This window comes from Pollachius pollachius (genome assembly GCF_949987615.1).
Source record: "Pollachius pollachius genome assembly, chromosome: 7".
NCBI lineage: Eukaryota > Metazoa > Chordata > Actinopteri > Gadiformes > Gadidae > Pollachius > Pollachius pollachius.
The window spans coordinates 22,859,870-22,883,692 of record NC_136940.1 but is presented as its reverse complement, the minus strand read 5'-3'; the positions used below and the strand labels follow the sequence as shown (position 1 = coordinate 22,883,692).

The window sequence follows — 23,823 nt, the reverse complement described above, 5'->3', positions numbered from 1 at the left end:
AAATGTGATTAACTCTGTTTGTGTGTGTGTGTGTGTGTGTGTGTGTGTGTGTGTGTGTGCGTGTGTGTGTGCGTGTGTGTGTGTGTGTGTAACCTTCCATTATAACAAGGAATGCTATATGCTATATGTGCGTGAGAGTCTACTCATAACAAGTAGTGAAGTACAGTTGTAGATGGAGGACAATATGTAGAAGGCCGGACATTAAAGCACACACTACATGCATGGACTGTATGGAACAAAAGTGCCAACACTTATGATCAAGGTCACAAAATAACTGTGGGCATGCAGAAGACCAAAGCACAGACATCTTGATGTCGAGAGAGAAGTGACAACACAGCACACGTTAAAGAACAATCTTTTTGTTGATGCAAGGGCGTAGGAACCGGGGGGGACGGAGGGGACGTGTCCCCTCCAATATCGGAGACAGGCGCATTTGTCCCACCTAAAAATGATACCGGATCTGTCAGGTTTCCGATATGTGTCCCCCCCAATGTTAAACTCATTCCTACGTTTCTGTGTTGATGTATTTGTGCCCCTCCCCCCGTCTGACATAATCCACGGGTGATGGGTGAAGTCGTTAACACAGATGAGGAAGTCGTTTGGCAAGCCACTAACTCCGCTGTTGCAAGAGTGGAGCTCTCACTGAGTCATTTATAAGAAACACACCACTATGATACACACGCCTCAGACAAATCTGTCATACAGAACAATGCAGTGTGTTTGCCCATTGAAGGAGATAATTCGTGTTTCCTATCTGTTCTCTCCAGGCAACGTTTTTACTGCTTTAATTCATGTTTAGTCATTGAATAAATGCCTTCCATCCAAACCGAATTGGTGTTTTGTTCTTTGACACGAATAAACAATGACAGATTTCTTACAAAGACGAATATTCTGCAATAATTTTATTCATAATTTTAATATAAACAGTTAATTGTTGAATAATTTACACACAGCAAGATTTTTTATTTTCATACCATTCCAACGTTTTTCTATACATGTCACACCGCTTGGCTCTCCTTTTGAAAACATAGAAAAAATAAATTGTCAAGCGTTTTATTTAGTCATGGCACATGTTTGATCCTGTACAATACGTATTTCTGTTAATGTGTTGTGGTTGATGTAACAAAAGTGTGTGTGTGTATATTTAGACATGTCCGTCTGTTTGATGTGTGTGTGTGTGTGGGTGTGTGTGAATGGCGAGATTTGCAATGCATAAAGATAATGGCACATTTGGATCCAGTGTGATGGATGTGGGGCTGGGTCTGGGGTCAGGGAAGCCGGGGCCTTTGGACAAACTGCACATACATACACAGGCCTGTTGGGGTTCCTAGAACAGTACACATGTAAAACATATCCCACTCAATACATCAGAATACTCAATAACATTAAATGTCATTACGCTTACTAAAAAGAGGTATACTGCCGAAAAGAAAAAAAGACTACACGCAGCATTCTGTGGGGAGAGAGGGAGAGAGAGAGAGAGAGGGAGAGAGGGAGGGAGAGAGGGAGAGAGAGAGGGAGAGAGGGAGAGGGAGAGAGAGAGAGAGAGAGAGAGATGCAGTGAGCAGGTAACACAGAAGCAAGCCATTGTATAGAGCTCAACAAAAGTACACATTGCACAGACACAACTCCACTGATATGAAAGATCTGAACCAAAAACAAAATAAACCAACAGCATACATGCGAAGGGACGGACACTAAAACAGGTTGCTAGGCAAACTGGAGTAGACCACTGGACTAGAGAAAGGGTGTTGCTAGAGGAACCATTTTGATTCGGTTCCTTCACTATCCAAATGGCTCTCCATGAAACCATGGCGGGCCACATCTAGAAGAAGTCCAACATCACCATGGTGATGCCGTCTTCTTGAGCCAAAGGAGTCCACCCATCCCCTCCCCCTAAATCACACTTTCTCTACGACCCCTAAGTTGACTTGTCAATACTGGTACATGTCAGTAAACGCCATTTGCTTTTAGAATTTGATTGACACACAATAATTTCTATATCCAAAATCAACAACACATTCAGACATCTCTGCGTCTTTAACCATATGGGTATGTTCAATATTTGGATTGATATCTTTTTAAACAGTGGTGTGTGCGTGTCTGTGTGTGCGAGTTGTGTGTTGTGTGTGTGTGTGTGTGTGTGTGTGTGTTTCATTCGTCAACAATCCAACAGCAAAAAAAATAAAAATACATACATAGAATCGACAGATGGACATCATTAGTTACACGGTACAAAAGTAGCGGAAAGTTTTTTTTATACATCTTCATTCGCGCCATCACAAAAGGGATTGGGCAGCACTGTTCAATCAGCCCACCGCTGGGTTTAGACAGGGATACATACGGTCCAAGCCAATTCATCTCATTAGCTTTTTCAGAACTCTCCTCACCGTATTCTCTCTTAAGAAACGTGCAGTGGTCTTGTCCAGTTGTTCACATAGAAAACAAAAAACGAAAACCAAAATAAATTATGAGAGAAAAAAAAAAAGAAATCTGGAGAAAATAAATCCTTTGACAGTCAGAAATACAGAGTTCGGTAGAAGGGGGGGGGGGGGGGGGGGTGAGTAGAAAAAAAGTATTTTTAAATTTTATTTAGAAAAAAGTTATATACACATTGATAACAATGTTAAATTCGTAATGTACAAGAGTAGTAAAAGTTTACGGTCAGAAAAAGTAATTGAATTTGCCCACCCTATTTTGGCAAAAAAAGAAAAGAAAAAAGAAACCAACATCTCTAAAATGTAATACTTTTTCTTTAAAAACATATAGATACGTACAACGCTTTGTTCTCACCCTGCACTGCATGACGTAGCGTCCTCTGTCTACTGGGGGCAGAGTTCAACAAAACGAGCCTAAATTTCCCTAAACCAAGTGCTTTCATTATTCAACGGGGAAAATAGATCTGCTGCTTCTATTTACAGTTCGAGCTTATCAATCAGGAGATTGGCTTTTTCTTTCTTTTAAATAAACAAAAACAAAGAATGGACAAAGAAACGCGTTTCAAATGGAACTGCGTGTCCGAAGCGTCCATGCACTCCCTTAGTTGTAAGTAATCATACATTTTCACATGTGCTTTGGGGCGTCGCTGTCAAAAAATAGATCGAAAAAAATGAGCTCCAAATTGGTTTAGTTTTTCATGCACAAAGCCACTCGGCACAAGCAGAGCAGAGACAGTGAGCTAAACCATACAAATCATATGAATATATCCCAATTAACAGTATAACCCAGCCAAGACGCCTGATTGTCTACTTCTATCTACGACGACAGAAGGGGCCCATCCAAGGACCACAGACCAGCGGTACACCAGCGTGTGCATGTATCTTAATCTGTGTTTGTGGACGAAGGGTGATTATCTTCAGTGTGTAGCAGAGACGTGCCAGTGAGTGACGGTTTCGCGGACTACATGGGGACCGCCCGGGACGGTGGTCAGTCTGAGCAAGGCACTATGGGTAAGAGGCCCCCGTTTGCGTTGCTACTCCTGTCCTGCGAGACTCCCACCCAGCCACTAGAGGGCAGCCCAAACCACATCAAACCCGAAGGATCCCAGGAAGTACTGCTGATTCTTTGAATTATTTTGCGATGGGGAAGAATAGATAAAGTGTGTTGGCTTTCTTGGTTCTCACATCTTTGTTTGTGTCTGTTTAGGTGCTGAGAGCGAGGGCTTCAGTCTGTGTGGATGGAAAGGTAGGTAGCACTTCTTCCTCCAACCGCAAAGCATCAGGCTGCCTTCCCTGAGACCAAGGTTACAATCTAGAGTTCACGTCTGTTCCTAACTTCTTATGGCACGCAGGATTGTCCCGAGTCCCCTGCCAAGGTGAGTGGGGGTGAAGGTGTGTGTGTGTTTTTATGTGCGTGTGCGTGTGTGGTGGGAGAGGTCCTACTTTAAACATTTGACTGGCCCTTAAAGAGATGTCCATGTACTGCTTAGCCCAAGAATAACAAGAAAAACATTCAAAATATATAAGCTCATCTCTTGATATTCACAGTAGAAAAATGTGGACAAACAACCATAAACAAAGAAACACAGAAGAAGGCCTAAGGAACCGCAACTGAGGGGCAGAGCCAACGACAGAGAGGGAGAGAGAGTTTGAGAGAGAGAGAGAGAGAGAGACGTTCCTTGCCAGGACATCAGCCGAGAGCTCTGTTGGAGCCACGAGACCGGGAAGACGTTTGTGTCTCGATGGCGGCGCACCAACAGCGAGCTCAACAGCGTCTCTGGACGAGCCGTGCATCCTCCCTCCCGCGACTAGACACAGCTAACCCCAGCTATGCATCACAAGAACACAGAATTTGGTTTTCATTCCTAATCCCGACGGACGTCAACTCCAACCTCCGCCGCCACCGCTGTCTCCCGAAAGAAGCGACAACAACAACAACAACAGCTCGATACGTACAATCAAGAAGACGCGTGTGGGCAGGAATCAGCTCCATGGGCCGATACGTCACACACACAAAAACAGAAACGGGGCGGCAGCCAAGCTCAACGTTTCATAGCGTCTCCGGCGCCCCAGGGCAGGGGAAGAAGCTGTTTGGAAGATGTGCTGCTCTGAGAGGACAGGTCACCTGTCACATCACTGCACTCCCGTCTGAGCAACGGCATCGAATAAGCTCTTAATCTACGCAGGGGGACAGACCTCCGGCTCACGGAGGGTTGTGCTCGAAACCGCATCGTTTTCTTCTTCCGAAAAGCTCTTTGGACCACGAGGATGTCGATATTGAGGAGGAAGAAGAGGGTCCAAGATTCACGGTGTTGCACGCGAGCACACGCGCGAGCAGGCGTGTACACACACGTACACACACATACACAAGCACACATACACCGTTGTAGTATCCACTTCTCTGCCAGGACTAGGTAAGCTCTTGATGAAGAGTAAGAAGAATCAGGGGAAGGGAGTTTGGCCGTGGGTGTTGAATGGAGGAAGGGGAGGATCAGGGAGATTTGGTGTTGTATTTTAATGTTGAATCGATCAGGTTCAAAAATAAAATATATTTCTTAAGGGGGATTATTTATGCTCTCTGCACCGATTCCTCCTTAACGCTCTGAGGTAGACTCTGGCCATAACACAAAAACAATACCACTACTTCTACCACTACTACGTCTCTGAATTCTACTCACTAACCAGCACATTTCAATCGAACACTATCCTCCTTTTATACACTAACCAAACTAGAATTTAGAATGACTCAATATCTACACCGGTTTGATTGTTGGCTTGAAATTCATACTTCTCATGTACTACTCTTCGCTATGAAATAAATAAAGATATCTAGCATTTGCAACGACGAAAAAGAAACGTGGGCACCCTCTGAATTAAAAATTGCATATGCGCGCGCGTACACGGTCACAACGTCACAAAGAAAGGTCAAAGGTCAAGCTGAGCGGTCAACCATTTTACTTTTGGGGGAGACCTCGTGAGACATCCCAAGGCCGCCCCCCCCCCCTCTACACAGGGCTCCCACTGACTCGTAGCAGAAGAGGAAACCTGAAAAGGGGACAGCTCTTCAGAGTGAATAGCACGAGAAACCGTGGTGTAAACCTTCACAATAAGAGCGTCTGAGTGTGTGTCCCCCCGTCCACAGTGTTGTCACTACAGCAGCGGGGCGACACAGCAGTCTTTACCGCAACGCTGACAAATCGCTGACTGCCGCTACCCTGATAAAAAGGTCTTTCATAGTGAAGCTACACTCACACAATGAACAGTCTTTCACCAGCTGCCACCCCCTTCTCCTCCTCCATTATCTCCCCGTCTGCTGAGTAATAATAATCCCGGACTCCCCCCCCCCCCCCCCCCCCTCTCCCGCTGAGCACGGAGGCCTGTGTGTCAAGTGTTGGTGTGATGGGAGCGGTGTGGGGTGTATGTCTCCCTGGCTCTCTGTGGCCCTGGGTTCGGGAGAAGGCACTGGTTATAACGCTGTAGGCTGAGGGGAGGGGAGCCGTACTCACACAGACCCCGTACCCGGCAACGCAGACTGATCCCGTCCGTTCAAACCCAACCCAACTCTGGTCCTGTGTTTGCACTCTGAGGGGGCGGAAGAGTGAACAGTACTATTTGGATGACTAAGAGGAATGAAGGTTTGGACGTGGTTGAGTGGGGGTGCGGGGGTGAAACCAACGCATGGAACGACTACACACGGAAAGAATCAAGCCGTGATGTTTGCGCGCGCTCGTGTGTGTGTGTGTGTGTGTGTGTGTGTGTGTGTGTCAGGGCACCCGGAGGGGCAGCCAGCGACTCTAGCCGAGAGCTGGAATATCCCACCTGAGCGAGGTCGGTGCTGAACACCCTGTCCCTGACCACCAGCCACACCACATGTGATAGGAAAGAAAATAATAGGATTAGCAATCGCACACACACACACACGCGCGCGCACCCGAAACACCGCATTCCCCCTCCACGTCCTGCTGCAGCCTTCGAGCGCAATCAGAGGTTTTTCCGTCTTCGTGTCCAACTGTCAACCGGAGAACATGGCAAAATTCCACCCGGAGGGCCGACAGCCAACGGGAATCTTCGGAGGGTGCGAGGAGAGGAGCAGAGAGGCCGGAGCTGGCGGTTGAAGACAAAGGCAACGGGAGTTAAGAGCGGGACATTTTTGTGAAATGGTTCCACAATGGCGTCGGTCTGCGGTGAAAAGACGGTCCTCTACGGAGCTCTCAGGGCACTGTCAGAAGAACCAGGTGGAAGAAAACATGGAAAGGCTACAGTCCCCCTCAAGGAGCACCTCTCCAAACAACGCCAGACATCGGCGGCGATTCAGACGTCTCACCGACACGGTGGTCAGTGTTGCCAGATTGGGCCAGATTTCCTGCCCATTCCGGCAACACCGACAGTGATTCCCACACTCACACTTGAATGCCACCGAAAAAGCAACGACAACAACAACCAGTCCAGAACCGCTGTGAGCCGGAGCCAACAGACGGCCCGATACAAAGGACCACGCACGCCTTGTGCACTCTGACCTACTAAGACCTCATTCCCCTGTTTTTAAAGCTTCTTTTGGTTCATAACATATGTGTGTGTCCATGTGTGAGTGTGTGTGTGTGTGTGTGTGTGTGGCCTCCCAATTTACAATAGCTCTTGGATGAAACCACGGTTTCAGTTTCTCTTTTCATAAAAATGCACTGATTGGATAATAATCTAGGGCCATCCTGGTCGGGAGAGCTAAGACACGGAACACAGATGGGTGGGTAGTGTGTACTCTGTACTGGGGCAAGGCTGTGTAAGAAAAATAACAAAAAATAATATAATAGCCCACAGAAAGAGAAAGATTCAGACAAAAAAAATAATCTAAAAACATCTTATCAGCAAAACTTCTGATGAAAAGTATTACAAATATGAACTATATACAAAACATCAATATTCCATATATTATATATAAAATATTGATACATAAATACCAATATTCCGTATATACTATATATATATTATATATTTCTAAACCCACTAAAATGTATCAAAGCAGCAGCTATTGGTCAGTCAGAGGAGCTCTTCTGTCCAATCCTGAACTGTTTAAATATCCTTCAGCCATATCGCCGGGACAGAGAAACACACAGAGAGAGTGGAGACACACAGAGAGAGAGAGAGAGACAGAGAGAGAGACAGAGAGAGAGAGAGAGAGACCGAGCACGGAAAAGGAGGAGAGAAGATGAAAAAAGAACCAAAAAAACGCAAATAAATTAAAAACAATTCACCAAAACACAGACGAACCTGTACTTGTTTGGAATTCTGCAGAACAAAAAAAAAAATTTTTAAAGAAAAAGAAAAAAATTAATAAAATGAGGAACAAAAGATATTCTACAGACAGACATTTTGTTCTAATATCGAGTCTTTGAGGCTTGGTCTGGCAACAGCCCGACTAGGGCGTCGCCAGACGAGGCGATATGGTGAGGGAGGTCCTCCACGTGACTGACCCCCTCCCAAGATGAACCAAGGCGTTAAATATGAAAACAGTGTTGCATTGACACCGTGTCACCCCCCCTTGCCGGCCTGAGGTTGGCGGCGTGGGGCGGGGGAGGGGTAGAGCAGCGGGGGGGGGGGGGGAGGGGGGGGGGAGAGGGGGGGAGTCCTGAGAAGGGTTTGGGGTTTGGGTTGTCCTGGTTCTGATCGTGGGAGTGAAGGGGGCTTCCACGAGGAGGGGAAACGGAGAGGATGAAGGCAACGGACCGGAAGGGAATGGAGGTATGGAGGAGCGTGGGTGGTGGTGGTGGTGGTGGTGGTGGAGGTGGAGATGAAGGAGGCAGTTTGGATCTAGTTCAGAGAGGAATAACACGCTGGGGGTCAGGGGGGTGGGGGGTGGGGGAGAAAGCGGTGACCGTTAGGACGGGCTGGAGCGGGGCAACGACAGGATCCGACCGTTCTTCTTGCCGCCGTTCATGTGCGTGTAGGGCACGTGTTCATCGTAAGGGCCCCGCGGGGTCCCTGAGGGGCCGCCCTCCCGGCCCAGGCTCTCCTCCCCCCCGCGCTGGGAGTAGGAGGAAGGGTCCAAGGGAATGCTCTCCATGTTGTCCAGGTCCAGGTCAAAGTCCTCGGCCTCGGGGTGCTTGTTCTCCTCGCTGTAGAAGAAGGAGAGCTCTTGGAAGGACGGGTGCAGGTCCTCGCGCAGCATCTCGATGATCTCCTGGAACACGGGCCGCATCTTGGGGTTGTACTGCCAGCACATCTGCATCAGGTTGTGCCTGCAGGGAGTTGGGGGGGGGGGGGGGGGGGGGAGGGGAGGAGAGGAGGGTTCGTGGAGGCCGACTAGAGTTGTTTCGATGCCGATACCGGTGTCGGAAAATTCGCCGCCTAGACTTCGGGTATCGGTGAGTGATGTGAGTCTATGTGCCGATTCGATACCATCACGTGACTAGATCATTTACTTCACAGGCAGAGAACATCACAAACACGTGCGGCGTTATGCCGCGCTCGTAAATGGTCAGAGGTGGAAAATCGGAACGGTAAACGCGGCAGAATACAAATGTATTACGCTACAGTCAACGGACTACACATTGCCGTCATCATAAGGCTTTAATAAGTGCTATAAGCAGTTCCAAGGCTAGACGCTTTATCGGTATATACTCGGTATCGGCCGATACTCAAGTTCAGGAATCTGAATCGGTGTCAGGAAGGAAGAAATTGTAACGGAACATCTGTAAGACAGACTTTGTCGGTGCTTGTGGCGAGTGATATCTAAGAGGGGGGAAATGAGCGTCTTCCTGCACGCGTCGCCACACAGAATCATTGCAACGACACACACTGACCAGGTCTGGCCTGGTCAGTGTGTCTCCATAGCAACAGGGCTCGGTCCCGAGAGAGAAGGAGGAGGAGGAGGAGGAGGAGGAGGATGAAAGGGAGTAGTTCAGCGCCGGGTGCGTCCCGAGGTCCTTCTACCCCCCCCGGGGTGTGTGTTTCTACTCACATCCTCTCGGGGCAGTTGTCCGGCCGGTCCAGGTAGCCCCCGTCCATAACGAACTTCAGCACTTGCTCGTTGGAGAGGCCCTGGTAGGGCTGCTCTGCCAGCGTGGTGATCTCCCACAGCACCACCCCAAACGACCTGCACACACGCGCGCACACACACACACACACACACACACACACACACACACACACACACGCAGGTGCACAGACAAACACACACAATACGCACACGCGCAGACACACACACACACGCACAGACACACATGCACAAACGTACACATACACACCCAGACAAACACACATGCACAAACGAACACGGACACACGCAGACACACACACACACACACAAGCAGTGGGGTGGGCGAAGAAGTAGTGGTTTCATTTCACACACCGCATTTTCTGAAGAATCATGCTCTGCTCGATCAGTAGGCTTTGTCAATACTCCACGGAAGGTGACCCGACACAAGGAACGAATCCCAGTATAGACGCTCCCATCCATTCAAATTCGAGAGAGAAAATATGAGACACATGTTCGCCGCCTAGTGTGCACAAAAAGCCCCTCCTTAACCGAATAAAAGCATTGAGGGTACACAGCTAATTTTAGCATGTGTGGTGCACTTTTACATTTTGCCTACGCTCTTGAAGAACAGCTCAGACGATCTAGAAAACCCATTGGCTTTAAGGAGGTCAGAGCGGCAGGGTGTCGTACCAGCAGTCCGAGTGGGCGGTGAAGACCCCGTCCTTCAGCGACTCGGGGGCCATCCAGCGCACCGGCAGAAGGCCCTTGCCCCCCTTGCGGTAGTAGTCCGTCTCGTAGATGTCTCGGGTCATCCCGAAGTCTGCCGGTGGTGGGGGGAGGGGGGAGATGGAAAGAGGATGAAAACTGACACACTCTCCGGACGTAGCTTTCGTATCTAACATGTGAAGCATTTGATATCGAATATACGGAATAAACATCGGACTCGACGGCTTTGTACGAACGTGGCTTCACTTCCCCGAAAAAAAATACCCCAAAACTTTACTTTAAACCTAAAAAGAACAAATTAAGAAGCCCATATTATCGAACGCATACAGCAATACATTTACTTTTATATTTAGGGCATTTAGCAGACTCTTTAATCCAAAGCCACCGACAATAAGCATTTGTCAGAAGAAAGAGAAACAACAACATATCGCTGTTGATACAGTAAGGATGTTCATAGAACCAAGTGCCAAGCACTAACGATCGCTAGGTTAACCCATTCCCCGTATATACAACAAATAAGACGCTACACGATGCAATGCACTGTTTTTCAATACAGTTTCAAAATGGTTCACAGTTGTTAGTGAGGAAAAGGCAAAAGGAGAGGAGGAGGAGGAAGAGGAGGAGGAGGAGGAGGAGGAAGCGTGGGCGAGACCTCCGATCTTGACGGTGAAGTCCTCGGCCACCATGCAGTTCCTGGCGGCCAGGTCACGGTGGACGAACTTCTTGGCGTTGAGGTAGGCCATGCCGTCGGCGATCTCCCCGGCCATCTGGATCATCAGCTTCAGGGTGGGCGGCGGCCGGCCCGTCGGGTTATACTGTGGAGACGGAAAAAGAAAAGCCCAGGCAAAGAGCGAGAGAGAGCGAGAGAGAGAGAGAGAGAGAGAGAGAGAGAGAGAGAGAGAGAGAGAAGAGAGAGAGAGAGAGAGAGACAGAGAGAGAGACAGAGAGAGAAAGAGAGAGACAGAGAGAGAGACAGAGAGAGACAGAGACAGAGACAGACAGACAGACAGAGAGAGAGACAGTGAGAGACAGACAGACAGACAGACAGACAGACAGACAGACAGACAGACAGACAGACAGACAGACAGACAGAGAGAGAGAGAGAGAAACCGAGAGAGATGCTCAGGGAAATGGTGTCTCAAGGTCACGAGTTGAAACGCTCCCTTTTATGTTTGGCAATAATATGAGCCAGGCGATGCTATTGGCCGACGGGGACTGTACCTCAGAGTCGGGCCGGAGGCAGCGCAGGTAGCTCTTCAGGTCGCCGTGGGTCATGAGCTCCATCACAACCAGGGTGGGCTGGCCTTTGGAGACCACGCCCAGCAGACGCACCTACACACACACACACACACACACACACACACACACACACACACACACACACACACACACACACACACACACACAGTTGAGCAGGCTAGAATTATATTATAAGCAAATATTTGTTACTGGGATTAGCCTTCAGTTCTTAATAAATGTAGTTCTATATTGCGGAATTATGATGCGTTATTGATGCAAATGAACAACAGACATTGCAGACTTGTGGAGTTTAAAAATGATTGCCCGTATTGAATGTCAACAGAATTCTGCCTCCTCAAGAACAGCAAACCATGAGCTCATAGGGAGTCGTTTTACCGAACAGCCGGTCACATCCAACAATGGCTGCAACACCCAGTGGCCACTCCAAGCGCTTTACATTATGAGGCGTCGGCTTTTGCTCAGGGAACACCTCGCCACAGGAGGAGGCAGGGATCGAACCAGCAACCTCTCGGCTACCAGCCGACCCTCTCTACCTCCTGAGCCACACACTGACGAAGGGGACGGTGGGGGAGACGGGGAGAGCGTACCACGTGGTGACAGATGAAGGCCTTCATGACGGACGCCTCGTTCAGGAACTCGATGCGCTCCCGCAGGCTGGCCGACTCGTTGACCGTCTTGACGGCCACGCGCGTGTTGGGCTCGCCCTTGATGATGTCCTTGGCCAGGCCCTCGTACACCATGCCGAACGAGCCCTGGCCCAGCTCGCGCATCACCACGATCTTGTCCCGAGGCACCTCCCACTCGTCAGGCACGTACACTGCACACACACACACACACACACACACACACACACACACACACACAGAAAGACATACACGCAGACACACACACACACACACACACACGCGCACATGCAGACATACACCCACATGTAGACACACACACACACATCCAGACAAACACGCACATGTAGACATACACGCAGACACATACACACACACACACAAACGCATAAGCAGACACACACGCACATAGACATGCACACACAAGCAGACACACACACGCGCACACGGACACACACACACAGATAGATACACACACACACACGCACACACACACACACACACACACACAAAGATAGAGACACACGCACACACACACACACACACACACACACACACACACACACACACACACACACACACACACACACAAACAGTGTAAAGATTATTCACTATTGAACCCTGTCTTCCCTCCAAGCCCCAAGAGACAGCCTCCCTGCCAGCTCAGAGTCCCTCCCCTCCTCATGAATACCAGGGCGAGGTTCAGTCATGATAAAGTACCCTTCAATACTATATCTACGCAGGCCCCAGTTCTCCACATAGACAGCATCACATTTTAAAGACATTGAATGAAAAACTCGTTGGAAGGCGATTACAAGTACATTATAGAGTACATATATAATATAAAGCACATAAATAGTGCATAGTAGGGATGGGAAAAAATATTAATACGGCGACATATAGTCGCCCTTCTTCGTGCGATACGAGAATCAATACACTGGTGCCAAACATCGATATACATTTTTATTTATTTTTTATGATTTGTTTTGAGATTTTTCTTTTGCATTTTAATTCTTCATTCATGAAGAGTTAGACAGGAAATATCACCCCAAATATCGATATTTAATTAATAAAATAAGGTGCTCTGAACAGATTTCCCTGCTCCCAGCTATCACTACCGCATTGCTCCTTAAGGGGGCGCTCAACACACAAACGAGGGAATCTTGAAGTTAACTAGCAAATGACGAGTAACTGAATAACTCAGTTTAGACCATGAATAAAGACTTCACATTTTCACAGTTATTTTGTATTCATCGTTAGAAATATATCGTGATGAATCGTTATATTATTGTCTCACAATATATTGATTATCGCAGAATTGCTGCATCGCGATACTATTGGTATGGTGGGCCATGTATCGTATTGTATTGTATTGTGAGGCACCCTCTGATTCCCACCACTAGTGCAAAGTACATTAACAGTACAGAACAGGGCTTACCATCGTTGGCGCTGATGTACTCGGGGTTGGAGGAGGCGATCAGAGGACCCGTGGGGCCATCCGTTTGTCTGGAGGAACAATATGAAAGGTAAGGGGAACTTTTCTCCTGCATGATGATGGCATCGCTTTTTTCTTACCTCAAGAACCTATTTGATGAGGAAGGAATGAAAGCGAACAAACGGCGTTCTTGCGACTTACTTCTTCTTGAAGATCACAAAGACTCCCCCGCCGACACAGAGCAGCAGGATGAAGCAGATGACCGGACCAATGATGATCTTCAGCAGGCCGCTGTCCTCTGCAACACACACGCACGCCGTTGGTCAATGGTGACACAGAGTGGAGTGCTTGAGGAAAATAGCCAAATACATCAGTAAATAAACCAAAAAAAATAAATAATATATATAATATATAATAACCATTATTAATCAGAATCAGAATTATGTTAGTCAAGCATGCTTTTCACAAACGCAAGAGATACGACCCTGGAACGAATCGTGTTTAATACAATCTCGTCAGGATCAAAATCTCCCACGACAGAAACGGTGTCTTTAAGTGTCCCACATCAAACACCTCGCCGGAAACCTCGGCAGCCTCCGATGTTGGCTGGGCTGTCAAGGAGCCACCGCATCTTCATTAAAAGCTGCTAATGATGTCATAAGCGGATCGTAGCTGTCGTGCTGGCGTGGAGAGAGAGGATATTTAGCCCGGGGCCTTACTGTCGGGCATGAAGAAGAAGGCATCCTCGGTGAAGGAGCCGTTCCCCGCCAGCGACCTGGCCCGCACGCTCACGCTGTAGTTCCCAGGATGCACCAGTCTCAGCTTGGTGCCCCCTTTGCTTATGTAGGCGGGTCGGGACACGCAGGCCGTGTGGAACTGCAAACACAGCACACGAGTTAGACCGGGGCAGGCAGTCAGGGAGCAGAGAATGGGTGTTGGATTTCTTTACATTTTTAGCCTCTACGAGTATACGCATAAAAACGGTACAGAAAACGAACAAGTTACGACCCGTGCAGAGTTGGGCTTTGTTTGCTTAATGTCAACACAACCGCTGCTGAACTAGCAACTTAAAGTTTGGCCAGAATCAACCGGTATTGCCAAAGCCCCAGACACCAGTCACTAATCGAGTGGTCTTCATGAGATGCGGGACCATCTCCTGGGATGGGGGGGGGGGGGGGGGAACAGTCCCAGTGTTGTGTCAGTGTTGCTGCAGAGCACTGGAGGTGTCATCTGAGCCCATCCCTGCCCATGCACTCTACTCTTCCTTCCTGCCTCCGTTACTATGGTAACAGAGCTGCTGCTGCTGCTGCTGGTTCCTGGGGCCAGGCGGTGCAGCCATGAATATCAATGAGGGATAAATCCACACATTCAACAACAAGTAAACAACAGTGTCACACACACACACACACACACACACACACATACAGTATTAAGGATTAGAAAACGCTTGCATTCTGGAACGCAAACAAATCTGAACTCATCCATGCGTGCACTACTCACGCACTCGCACACACGCGTACACACAAGGGGGGGGGGGGATGTCATATTATCTCTTCTGTTGTTCTCCTTAAGAGAGACAGGCCAGAACTTCGCTTCAGAGCTTCTCCCTCTGCAGCACCTGTCCCCACCCCCACCCCAGGCCTCCCCTTCCTGGTTCCCCGTCCCCATCCCTACACCCTCCCCTTCCTGGTTCCCCGTCCCCATCCCTACACCCTCCCCTTCCTGGTTCCCCGTCCCCATCCCTACACCCTCCCCTTCCTGGTTCCCCGTCCCCCACCCCTACACCCTCCCCTTCCTGGTTCCCCGTCCCCCACCCCTACACCCTTCCCTTCCTGGTTCCCCGTCCCCCACCCCTACACCCTTCCCTTCCGGCTGCCCCAGCCCCTACACCCTCCCCTTCCTGGTTCCCCGTCCCCAGCCCCTACACCCTCCCCTTCCTGGTTCCCCGTCCCCATCCCTACACCCTCCCCTTCCTGGTTCCCCGTCCCCATCCCTACACCCTCCCCTTCCTGGTTCCCCGTCCCCCACCCCTACACCCTCCCCTTCCTGGTTCCCCGTCCCCCACCCCTACACCCTTCCCTTCCGGCTGCCCCAGCCCCTACACCCTCCCCTTCCTGGTTCCCCGTCCCCAGCCCCTACACCCTCCCCTTCCTGGTTCCCCGTCCCCATCCCTACACCCTCCCCTTCCTGGTTCCCCGTTCCCATCCCTAGACCCTCCCCTTCCTGGTTCCCCGTCCCCAGCCCCTACACCCTCCCCTTCCTGGTTCCCCGTCCCCCACCCCTACACCCTCCCCTTCCGGCTGCCCCAGCCCCTACACCCTCCCCTTCCTGGTTCCCCGTCCCCATCCCTACACCCTCCCCTTCCGGCTGCCCCAGCCCCTACACCCTCCCCTTCCTGGTTCCCCGTCCCCCACCCCTACACCCTCCCCTTCCGGCTGCCCCAGCCCCTACACCCTCCCCTTCCTGGTTCCCCGTCCCCATCCCTACACCCTCCCCCTCCGGCCGGCCCCGGCTGCACTGACCTCCTGGTCCCCGACCTTCCGGTAGAAGAGCTCGTAGAGGACGATGAGGCCGTTGGGCGCGCGGGGCTCCAGCCAGCGGATGAACACCGAGTTGGGCTCGTCAGGGATCATGTCGTGGGTCACGCGCCCCGGGATGTCGTCTGCTTTTTCTGAGAGGGAAGGTAGGTGAGGAGGGCGACGGGGGGTTAGGATGACTACGCTACGATGCCGGGAGATGTGTTGCAACACCACCGTGCCGTCACGCCTCAAACGCATTACATTTACATTTAGCAGACGCTTTAGTCTAACGCGACTGACAATAAGTACATTTGTCAGAGGAAAGAGAAACAATACATCGCAGTCGGGACAGCGAGGAGGTTCATAGAAACAAGTGCCAAGCACTAACAATTGCTAGGTTAACCCATTCCCCGTACACAACAAAGAAAGCTAGGATAAGATGCTACACAATGCTAACCGCTCTTTTTAAGTGGGATGCACAACACACATAAGTGCGTACATTAAGTGCCAGGACGTACAACATACAATAAGAGCGTACATTAAGTGCCAGGACGTACAACTTGTTCTGGCATTTGGCTTGGACGATACCGAGTACAAAGCACTAGGGGCGGAGACTAGATGTGTGACAGAAGTGACAGGAGGTACCCTCTGGCATGGTGCGCGCGCTGACGTAGGTGGCCATGCTGCAGCGCATGGGGTCCGTGAGGTGGTTGCAGGCCAGGATCTCAATCTTGTAGCTGGTGAAGTGGTGCAGGTTGGAGATCACCGTGGACTCCTTGGCAAACACCTTCAGTTCCACCTGAAGGCACCGAGGGAAAGGACGGGCCACAGGTCAGGCGCTTGGACGGATGAACGGTACCGGCGATCTGAATGGAGTCGCTCTTGTTGAGGTAAATCGGTTGGCGCCGCTATTCTGTTATCTAAGGTAGGCATTTCCCTGTTGTGGCGATGCTATAATGTTATTCTGTGAAGAGATATCAATAAATGGACTAAACAAGTTGAACGAGAACAATTATTGGGGTTTAGCAGCTCTGGGGGAAAACAAGTTCAACCAGGACGATGGTGATTTTAAACTAGGCTTAGGTATGATGTTACCATGGGGACCCTGGGACTGAGTGCTATTGATCGGAAGGCAGAGAGTGAATCTGACAAAACAAGCCAGGAACAGATTCTGCCATGTAGCGGCTAACTTTAATGCTACAGGGGTCGAGGTAATTGCCCCCCGAATCTGCAGTAACATAGAGAAATATCACGTAAACGTAAAGTTACCCTTGTTTTCTTAAAGCAGAAGGGGTCTGGCGAGACAGGAACGAGATTAAGGTTTCAGGTTAGGGTTAGTCATGTGACGGTATCGGATCGGCGCATAGACTTGCGCACTCGCCAATACCCCATTTTAGGCAGTATCGGAGGAATTACCGACACTGGTATCGGTACCGGAACACCTCTAACCATTAAGAGGAGAATGAAGTCAAGGTGGTTGAAAAGCGAACCTTGGAGCCCTCCTCCTTGGGGCTGGGGGTGGTGAAGCCGCCCGCCGGGCTGGGCGCCGTGGTGAGGAAGTTGGGCAGGGTCTGGGTGGCGTTGGCCACGCCCACGCCCAGCGACCGGCGCCGGCGAGAGGGCCTGAGGTGGGGGGGGGGGGGGGAAGAGGAGGTCAGGTGGTCAGCGTTGGCTTGGATGGTAGCAGAAGGAGGAAAGACCCGGGCGTAACAATATTATAACATGAGAATAAAGGCGAGTCTGAAAAGACAAGACAAACTTTCACCAGCTTTGGAAGCATCTGCGTTCCAGGGTCACGATTCGATTCAATATCTTTCTTTATCTGGTGGTTCAGTGTTTCCAGAGCCTAGGGGTAACCTCTGAGCAAGGCATCCGACTCTGACTCCGACTCTGTGAAGGTTTCCAGGGATTTTATTGGCCGGAACCCCAGAGCGGCTCGTAAATCAACCCTGATTTCAACAGCAGATAAAGTGCAGAGTGCGAGCATGTAGGGAGAATGCTGTTTACATGTATGGTCTACATGTATGTCGTTCTTGTGTTGGTGTGCGTGTGTCAGTGTGCGTGCGTGCGTTTGTAAGAATGAGTGCACTGGGAGGACAATCGGCTTGTTTTGTTTAGTGAACGAAGAGGTGACCTTGGTTTGGCCTTCATCATTGGAATAAATCCCCGCTCAGATGCGAGAGATAGGGAGAGAGACCAAATGGTAGGGTGGCAGGTTGCATGACTGCACCCGCCTAGACTGAAGTTGTGTGTGTTGTGTGTGTGTGTGTGTGTGTGTGTGTGTGTGTCAGTTTGTGTGTGTGTGTGTGTGTGTATGAGCGTGTGCGTGTTTGTCTGTTTTCTTCCTGTGGAATACTGCAGAGACAAGAGACAGCATTTGACTATAGGGCAAATAAACAGACTACACCCACACACAAACACTCCCAGTCACACACACAACACACACACACCAACACACACACCTGGGTCAGATTTGGCACAAAGCCATTGTGGAACACGCATCACGGTGATTGGGCCAGATGGAGAGGTGGCTAACTCGATAGAGGGATCCTCTCTCCCCCTGATTAGAGAACACACTTCCTGCTGCTGCGCCCCAGACACACAGACTGGGCCCCCGGCTGGGGCCCCAAGCTACAAGTGGCTCCCACCCCGTCCATTCTAAAGGCCATCGCTGCACTTCAGCCATTACAGATTATGGGAGGCGTCTGCTTCAGAGGTCGATGAACCTACTCAAGCTGACTGGAAGATGTGCACCCAAAAGCAAAAGTAGATTAAAGTTGACTTTGGGAGGATGACTCACGAGAAGGTACAATCCATATGTCCCCTGCCCCCGCCCTCCAAAAAAAAAAGCACAAAGCCTGTTCTAAACATGGGTTCATTTCTTAGAAACGGCACGCATTGTAATGTTGTGTAATTGTCATGTAATTGTCATTTCACGCGTGAATGGACGAGCAGCGGTGGTGCCACCTCCTCCGTAGGCGGGCTCTGGTGCCATGTCGGTGAATACAAACTATAAAACATCGCCGTTGCTATGCAGATCCGCGTTAGCATAATGCTTCTTCATGATAGTTAACTACTGGAACGGCACCGACAATCCAAAACCCAAGTGGAATCTAGATGGGAAAAGTATGCAGTTCAAAACCTGAGCAGCTTTTACTTCTTCGCCACGTACAGAGTTTGTCACGTACGATCATTGAAAAACCCCCGTGTTATTTTCCATAGACATTTAAACATGGAACCAAGAGCCTCGGAGGCGGGACCTATTCTTCAGAGGTCTATGCAATTAGTTGAACCATGCTCTGTGCGTGCCCTCGGTCCATGTCTCAATCAAGCCACATTTTATCCAGGTGCATTCATCACAGAATCCTACTAATACAACTGTCAAACTTGCATGTGTGTGTGTGTGTGTGTGTGTGTGCAATCGCATCTGTGTGTGTGGGTGTCTACATGTGTGTGCACGTGCATATTTAGGGTAGGTGTGTTCCCTCTAACGACCTGTCAATCCCGCCGCCGGGCTATGTCCCCTTCGTCTCCTCCACCTGCCAGGAGCGCCCAGGGTGTTGAAACCCATTCCGCGCCAAGAGGGTGTGTTTGTGTGTGTGTGTGTGTGTGTGTGTGTGTGTGTGTGTGTGTGTGTGTGTGTGTGTGTGTTTCATGGCATGGTCAAATGCAGAGGAATGCGTTGGGAGTGTAGTCGAGGTGAATCGAGACGGAGCTGCCTCCAATCAAAAACGGCGGACGCGTCGGAAAGAACGGCGCTGGCTGCGTCCGAGCCAACCGCCAAAAACAGCAGTTGGCTCGGACCTAGATCAGGGGTCCTGTGGGACCGTGAGCTAACCAACACTAACGAGGGGTCCGCTTGCCCCCCTCGTAACCGGGGGGCGAGGGGACCCCCTCGTTAGTGTGGGGAGTTGCTCCGTGAATGCCGAGGAGCTGTTGATGAAGGGGATTCCTCGGTTGCCTTCGTACCGCAGGCAGTACTGGGCCTTGCGTCCCCGTAGGACAGGCCGTACCTCCACCTCGCTCTCGAATCGTGTCCGACACAACAGCGTTCTTTGATATCCGTGAACAGGCTCAATGCAGTCGAACAAAGTCAGGGAAACCGTTTTCCGGGGCGACGCGTGGAGAAGCGATGACTCCCAGCCCAGACGCTTATTAGCCGAATTAATCCACCATAAGGCTATAATGACATACTAATAAATAAATGTATAAACGGTGGCAAGTTCCAGCATGTCCCTTTAAAACAAACAGTGAACCTCGCCTGGTGTATCCTCTCCATGTCTTCAAAGCACACTCATAGCGGACTCTAAAACATACAACAAAGTGAAAGGTAAATGGACATTCATGCACACATTCACCCATTCATGCACACATTCACCCATTTATGCACACATGCACATTCACCCATTCATGCACATTCACCCATTCATGCACACATTCACCCATTCATGCACACATGCACACATTCACCCATTCATGCACACATGCACACATTCACACAACGGCGGCGTTGTCAACCGCGCAAGGCAAGGGCGGCTCGCCGGGAGCAGTCAGGGCTAAGCGTCCTGCTCAGGGACACCTCGACACTCTGGGGGACCCGGGGGATCGAACCAGGAACCTTCCGGTCCCCAGCCAACCCGCTCCACCTCCTGAGCCGCATGCCGCCCCGGCGAAGCCGAAACACGTTGCAAACGGAACGCGGCGCGACCGACCCCAGAGCCTCTGGACCCCCGCCCTACCGGATCTCGAAGACCTCGTTGTGCAGGTAGTTCTCGAAGGTCTTGCGGTACTCGGACTCCTCCTGCTCCTTCTTCAGCTGGGCGTCCGTCTTGGGGCAGGCGCAGCACTTGGCCCCCGGCGACGGCTCGTCCGTCTGGTTCCACTTCTGCTCGTCCTCGCTGCCCAGGTGGGTGGGGGTGCGGGACGGCAGCTTCATCCCTGAGACGCGGACCGCCGCCCCCGGCGGACGCAGAGGGAGAGGGAGAGGGAGAGGGAGAGGGAGAGGGAGAGAGAGAGAGAGGGGGGGGGGGAGAGAGAGAGAGAGAGAGAGAGGGAGGGAGAGAGACATAGAGCGAGAGACAGGGAAAGAGTGAGAGAGAGAGACAGAGACACAGAGGGAGAGAGAGACAGGGAGAGAGAGAGAGACAGAGAAACAGAGGGAGAGAGAGAGAGAGACAGAGACACAGAGGGAGAGAGAGACAGGGAGAGAGAGAGGGGGAGAGAGAGAGAGACAGAGAGCGAGGGAGAGAGAGAGAGAGAGAGAGAGAGAGAGAGAGTGAGAGTGAGAGTGAGAGAGAGAGAGAGAGACAGAGCGCGAGGGAGAGAGAGAGAGAGAGAGAGAGAGAGAGAGAGGGAGAGTTTAGAGGATATACGTCAAGGGACCAGTTATGTTCTAATATTGTTTTTCTTATCCTAATCGAATATAAGAAAATCTAATTAAGATATAGGATTGAGCAGGCTGGGATAATCAATGTACCAGGATAACAACAGGAGATTTGTCAGGCTGACGAACATAAAGCATTAGGGTCGAGGCGTGGAGTTCATCAGGGTGCTGAAGGCCGCGTCGTGGGGGGGCTGGCTCCTGGTCGCTCACCTTGCAGACAGTAGTCAAACTTGTACAAGTCCTCATCCTCTTCCTGCTTGCTGCAGACGACCTTGTAGTGGGTGATGTTGCCGTTCGGGCTTCTGGGGGCCTTCCACTTCAGGATGATCTGCGAGGAGGAGTTGGAGGAGGAGATGGGGTCCATCGGCACAGAGGGCTCTGGAAGGAAGAGCGCAAGCGTCCGGTTCGTGATCGTGTTACGTTATGCATTACAAAAGAATGCCTTGCTTCCTGTTTGGAAACGGAGAGACTCTGTATTGCTACGGACACTTTTTTACAGTTTACCACTGCCGGCTGAGTTTGTGTTCGCCAGCGGACCCCCGCCTCAGCGACGTGGTGTGTCGACTCAAAAGAAGGTGAGACGCCGCAATCACCAAGGTTTGAGCCCCCCCGTTAACCACGATCTCTAAAGTCTAATCTGTGAGGTAAACGTCCATGCTGTGGTGCAACGACCACGGCCTTAGTATATTTTGTCGCCCCTCTCTCTCTCTCTCTCTCTATCTCTCCCCCGCATCTCACCGCTCAACACACTTTACAGAAACCGAGATCTCTCGCTCTCGGAGTCGGGCTGGAAAGGCCCGCCCCCTTTCTCGCACAGTAACGCACGTCCGAAGCATCACGGTTCCAGGTGTCCCATCCTGAGAGCCCACCCCGACCCAACCTCTCGACCATCCCGCCCCCCCCCCGTCACTCACTGGTGGCGTTGGTGCGCACGTAGATGATGGGGCTCTTGGCGCCGTGGGCCTGGTGCTCGTCGGAGGCCGACAGCTGGGTCTTCACCATGATGGCGTACTGCGTCCAGGGCTTCAGCGGGTGGATGAGGTGCCCCGGGTCCATGGGCTCCTTGTTCTCCGAGGCCCGCTCCGGCGGCTCCACGTCGGCGATCACCCAGCTGTTGGAGCCGCACGCGTCGTGACCGTCGAACTCCGTCACGTTCTGGTACGGCCTGGGGGAGGGAGAGGGATTAGGGAAGAGAGGGGGAATAAGGGAGGGTAAGTGAGAGCGAGGGATGGGGAGTGAGAGAGATAGAGAGAGACAGATACATGGGAATTGTCCTATACGATAGTATGGTATACAATAGTATAGTATAGCATGGTATAGTATGGTAAAGTATCATAAAAGATAAGAGTAAATAATAGAATACGATAGAATGATATAGTATTGTAATAGATAAGATTAACCGTATGAGTCTCATATTGGAAATGAGTATAGTATATCAAAGCATAGCATCATATCTCCCATTATTTCAGCACAGGACCGAGTGAGGGCTATGGTGACTGTCTCCTGAATAAGGGACGGATGTGTCGGGGACTTACGCCTCCTTGTAGTACACCATGAAGCCCAGCAGGTCCCGGTAGTCCTTGGGCCAGAACGGCTCCCACCTCACCATGATCTTATCAGACATGGTCCGCATCTGTGTGAAGTTCAGCACCTGGTTCTCACCTAGACACAGAGGGAGACACAGAGACAGACAGAGAGAGGGACAGAAAGACGGAGAAAAAGAGAGACAGAGAGAGAGAGAGAGAAAGAGAGACACAGACAGGGAGAGGCCGTGTGTGTCAGCCAATTGTATTCTGCGGTTCACGTTCGTTTTGAGAAGACTCTGGCCTCGAAAAAGTTTTGGTCGACAGAGTCGTGAACACAAAACACAACAAAATGTCGCTTCACTCACACCATTTGGCGCAACCGAGGCCACTGTGTTTCCATGTGGAAAACTCCCTTCTACTCACGACCTCTGGACTGTGTGTGTGGGTGCGTGTGTGTGTGTGTCCGTGTGCGCGTGTGCGTGTGCGTGTGCGTGTCTTACAGGAGGCCTGGTCCCCGTTGGTGCGCAGGGCGATGTCCTTCTCCAGGTTGCGGTCTTTGGTGCCGGTGATCTCCTCCATCTTGCGGATCTCGGCCATGCACAGCTTGGAGTTGTAGTGGAAGAAAGTGCGGCCGCGGAGGATGGTCAGGTTGTGCTTGGACCAGTCCCACAGCTGCCGCAGGTTCTGGTTGTCCAGCGCATAGAAGGAGAAGTTCCTGGGGGTAGCGGCGAGAGAGAGAGAGAGAGAGAGAGAGAGAGAGAGAGAGGAGAGAGAGAGAGAGAGAGAGAGAGAGAGAGAGAGAGAGATAGACAGAGATAGAGAGAGCGAAAGAGAGAGACAGAGAGAGAGAGAGAGATAGACAGAGAGAAAGAGAGAGAGAAGGAGAGAAAGAGAGAGAGTGAGAACGACAAAGCGATAGAGTAAGTGACGGATAGAGAGA

At 50.7% G+C, this 23,823-nt stretch overlaps 1 protein-coding gene across 1 annotated transcript in view; it reads right to left on the bottom strand.

Annotated features, from left to right (window-relative positions):
- Positions 1-918: 918 nt before the first annotated feature.
- Positions 919-23,823, bottom strand: part of insrb (insulin receptor b) — an 80,296-nt gene continuing 57,391 nt past the window's right edge. The window contains exons 7-23 of the mRNA XM_079739105.1: positions 23,384-23,598; positions 22,893-23,019; positions 22,272-22,522; positions 21,568-21,735; positions 20,714-20,912; positions 17,465-17,597; positions 16,620-16,773; positions 15,978-16,126; positions 14,175-14,331; positions 13,657-13,753; positions 13,459-13,526; positions 11,985-12,214; positions 11,359-11,469; positions 10,790-10,952; positions 10,102-10,231; positions 9,394-9,528; positions 919-8,671 (exon numbers count right to left, since the gene is read on the bottom strand). Coding sequence (XP_079595231.1) covers positions 8,311-8,671; positions 9,394-9,528; positions 10,102-10,231; positions 10,790-10,952; positions 11,359-11,469; positions 11,985-12,214; positions 13,459-13,526; positions 13,657-13,753; positions 14,175-14,331; positions 15,978-16,126; positions 16,620-16,773; positions 17,465-17,597; positions 20,714-20,912; positions 21,568-21,735; positions 22,272-22,522; positions 22,893-23,019; positions 23,384-23,598 — 2,848 coding nt within the window. The 3' untranslated portion in view covers positions 919-8,310. The remainder of the gene's footprint in view (positions 8,672-9,393; positions 9,529-10,101; positions 10,232-10,789; positions 10,953-11,358; positions 11,470-11,984; positions 12,215-13,458; positions 13,527-13,656; positions 13,754-14,174; positions 14,332-15,977; positions 16,127-16,619; positions 16,774-17,464; positions 17,598-20,713; positions 20,913-21,567; positions 21,736-22,271; positions 22,523-22,892; positions 23,020-23,383; positions 23,599-23,823) is intronic.